Source organism: Austrofundulus limnaeus, unplaced genomic scaffold (genome assembly GCF_001266775.1).
Source record: "Austrofundulus limnaeus strain Quisiro unplaced genomic scaffold, Austrofundulus_limnaeus-1.0 Scaffold2177, whole genome shotgun sequence".
NCBI lineage: Eukaryota > Metazoa > Chordata > Actinopteri > Cyprinodontiformes > Rivulidae > Austrofundulus > Austrofundulus limnaeus.
This window is the reverse complement of record NW_013954579.1, coordinates 11528-14488: the sequence shown is the minus strand read 5'-3', so window position 1 is coordinate 14488 and position 2961 is coordinate 11528. Positions and strand designations below refer to the sequence as shown.

The 2961-nt window shown below is 43.0% G+C and overlaps 1 protein-coding gene across 1 annotated transcript in view; it reads left to right on the top strand.

Moving 5' to 3' along the window:
- Positions 1 to 1403, top strand: part of LOC106537203 (growth arrest-specific protein 7) — a gene marked incomplete at its 5' end in the record, with an annotated part of 12518 nt that extends 11115 nt beyond the window's left edge. The window contains 1 exon segment of the mRNA XM_014034584.1: positions 893 to 1403. Within this exon segment, the coding sequence (XP_013890038.1) occupies positions 893 to 1006 (114 nt within the window).
- Between the last annotated feature and the right edge of the window lie 1558 nt (positions 1404 to 2961).

Sequence of the window (2961 nt, the reverse complement as noted above, 5' to 3'; positions counted from 1 at the left end):
ATCCTGTCCTGGTGTAAGGTTGGGGGTGCTGGCTTACAGAGGTTGGCACTCGGAAATGAAATTTGAGTTTCCCACTGCTGGACAGGACACAGTTAAAAAAAAGGGAAATGCCATTTTCTATAAAAATGATACAGGAAAGCTGAATGAATGCAAAACATTTTACCAAAGAAGCCAAAACTGAAGGGGTGAAGCTAAAAGGATCAGAACTCTAGCTAATAAAGGGAAAAAACTCTTAGCTAAAAATAAATAAAGCCTAGCTAAAGGCTAATAACGTAAATGTTAACTAAAATCAGCAGGATGTTAAACCAAAAATGGCAACAAAAAAAGTAGCTAAAAGTAGCTATTGTTTGTTCAGCTTCTGCCTTATTCAGGGGTTGCCACAGTGAGTAAACTTTTATTTTGAAATAGTTTTTCGTTGGATGAAYTTCCTGACACTGGACTGGAACTTGAAGCCTGAAGATTATAAGACTGCAGCACTGATCTTCAAACTACCACAGCTCAGCAGCAGCTGAATGAAAAGCATTAAAAGAGCAAATAAAAGGAGTTTGAAGGAATTGAAGAGATCTTAATGTATTTCTGTGGGGAAAATATTTGTGAATAAAATGAATATTTTGAAAGACGTTACAAAAGCAAAGCTTATAGCACTGATCTCCTGACTGAGCTGAACAGCTCAATATTTGAATGGCTAAAATAGTGCTAAGTATACAGAAGTAGTTTGACTGCAAACAGTAAACATCAGTCTGACTGATGAATGTTCTAAGGTGGTWCATCATGTTTGTCACCAGTAGGGGGAGCCACTTCCCAAACCCTCTGAGTCACAAACCTGCACAAACAAAAGGAAAGGACATTCTGTTCTGAGTTAATGTCTGTTTGTTTGTTTGTTTGTRTCCAGACTGTGGAGCCCGTGGACCAGCTCCTGCAGTGTGTGGACCCAGCAAAAGACAGAGAACAGTGGGTGCGGGACAATAAGACCGGTGAAATCAGGCCAGTGGACATAGAGATCTGACCTCCCATCTGAGCCCAGAAACTGTGGTCCAGAAGCTCCAACTCTGAGGATGTGACTATGAGAGGAGGTCTGTGATCCGGATCAGTACCAGCCCGTAAACACTGATCCATATGTGACTTGGATCAAACACATCCAGACATCCTCCTGATGAGAGAGATGATGTCAGTATTTGGAAGAAGTTTAAGCTTTGACCTAACAAAATGATTCTTAGTTCAGAAAAAGRAAGTGTGAATTCTTTACAAAAAATAAATAAATAAAAACTCAGGTGAGGCGGATGATGAAGCAGCATCAACAGTGTAAATGTGTACATATTAAACAGCTTTATGTCACACAGCAGTGAAACTATATTAACTGCAATCTTTTTAATAAACTATAATACAAAATGCAGTTAAACCTACAAGTATTGTTTTATGTCTGTGACTGAATAATGATCAAATAATTTAATACTAATATCTGTGTTGATGTGTTAACTGTTTGCTAAGCCTGGTGCCTTTAGCATCTGGTGTNCAAAATCCTCAGCTACTGTCATCACAACGTTTGATTATGTGTTGTCACATATTTCAGACATGTAACTAATCTATATCAATCAAAACATAATAGATTAAACACTGTCAACATTACAAAAAGGAAAACCTAAGAATATAGTGTTGTGCTTTTAACATCAGTAATCTCTAATAACTTTAAATTTCTTCACACATATAGGGTCTTGGGGGCGGGCACTCTCAAAGGCATGCAGGAGTTGAACTGGTTAGTCAGTCTCACCACTCGTGCCTGTGCCCGTTCCCAAATGTTGCATGTAGACATTTAGGGATTTGGGCAAGAGTTGGGGTGGGACTGGCAGTGAGTGATGATATGTACCAGCCACTGCTGGGGCGGGGCTGGCATTCCTGTTCCCCCGGGGCCGTTGGGATTTTTCCATGGTGGCTCCTGGTTGCTGTGGTTGACCCACTGGCTGGAGTGGCTGCTGAGTTCCGGTGGGTGTGTGTGCTTGGCCATTGGTGGTGTTGTGTTTGGCTGGAGAACTGGCCTGTCTACCTGATGCAGCATTCATGCCGAGGGTGCACTGCCACCATGGTTGGAAGCTTCTGGGTCTTGGGTGCGCTGGGCCGATCTTCTTCTGCTGCTTCYTTCTTCTGCTCTGACTCCTGGYTTGGGGCTGACCTGCAGTMGTKGTGGGGTGCACCCTGTGGCAGTGCAGGGGCTTTTGGTTGGCTCAGGTGTGGAGGCATGAGCTATCCTGTGGACGAGCGTTGACCGAGTAGTTTAGCAGACTCGGTGGTTTCTGCCTCGTTTTCCACTGCCTTGGGAGGATATTGGCCCAGCTGAGTGGGAGATGCCTCTGGAGGTTTTGGCATATGCTGTGATGGGGGGGAGGTATTCCTCTCTCAGATATGGGGCTGCTGAAGTCTTTGGTTGGCTGGTGATGGCTGTCCCTGGGCTAACGCTGCAGTGGCAGCAATGTAGATTTGTTTTTAAGGTTGCAGGTCATGGTGGGGGCTGTTGGCCGAGGGGGTTAATCCTGTCCTGGTGTAAGGCTGGGGGTGTGGTGTGGTTACATGGCTCAGTGATGTCTGGTCTGTTGTGCTAGCTTACACAGGTTGGCACTCGGAAATGAAATTTGAGTTTCCCACTGCTGGACAGGACACAGTTAAAAAAAGGGAAATGCCATTTTCTATAAAAATGATACATGAAAGCTGAATGAATGCAAAACATTTTACCAAAGAAGCCAAAACTGAAGGGGTGAAGCTAAAAGGATCAGAACTCTAGCTAATAAAGGGAAAAAACTCTTAGCTAAAAATAAATAAAGCCTAGCTAAAGGCTAATAACGTAAATGTTAACTAAAATCAGCAGGATGTTAAACCAAAAATGGCAACAAAAAAAGTAGCTAAAAGTAGCTATTGTTTGTTCAGCTTCTGCCTTATTCAGGGGTTGCCACAGTGAGCAAACTTTTATTT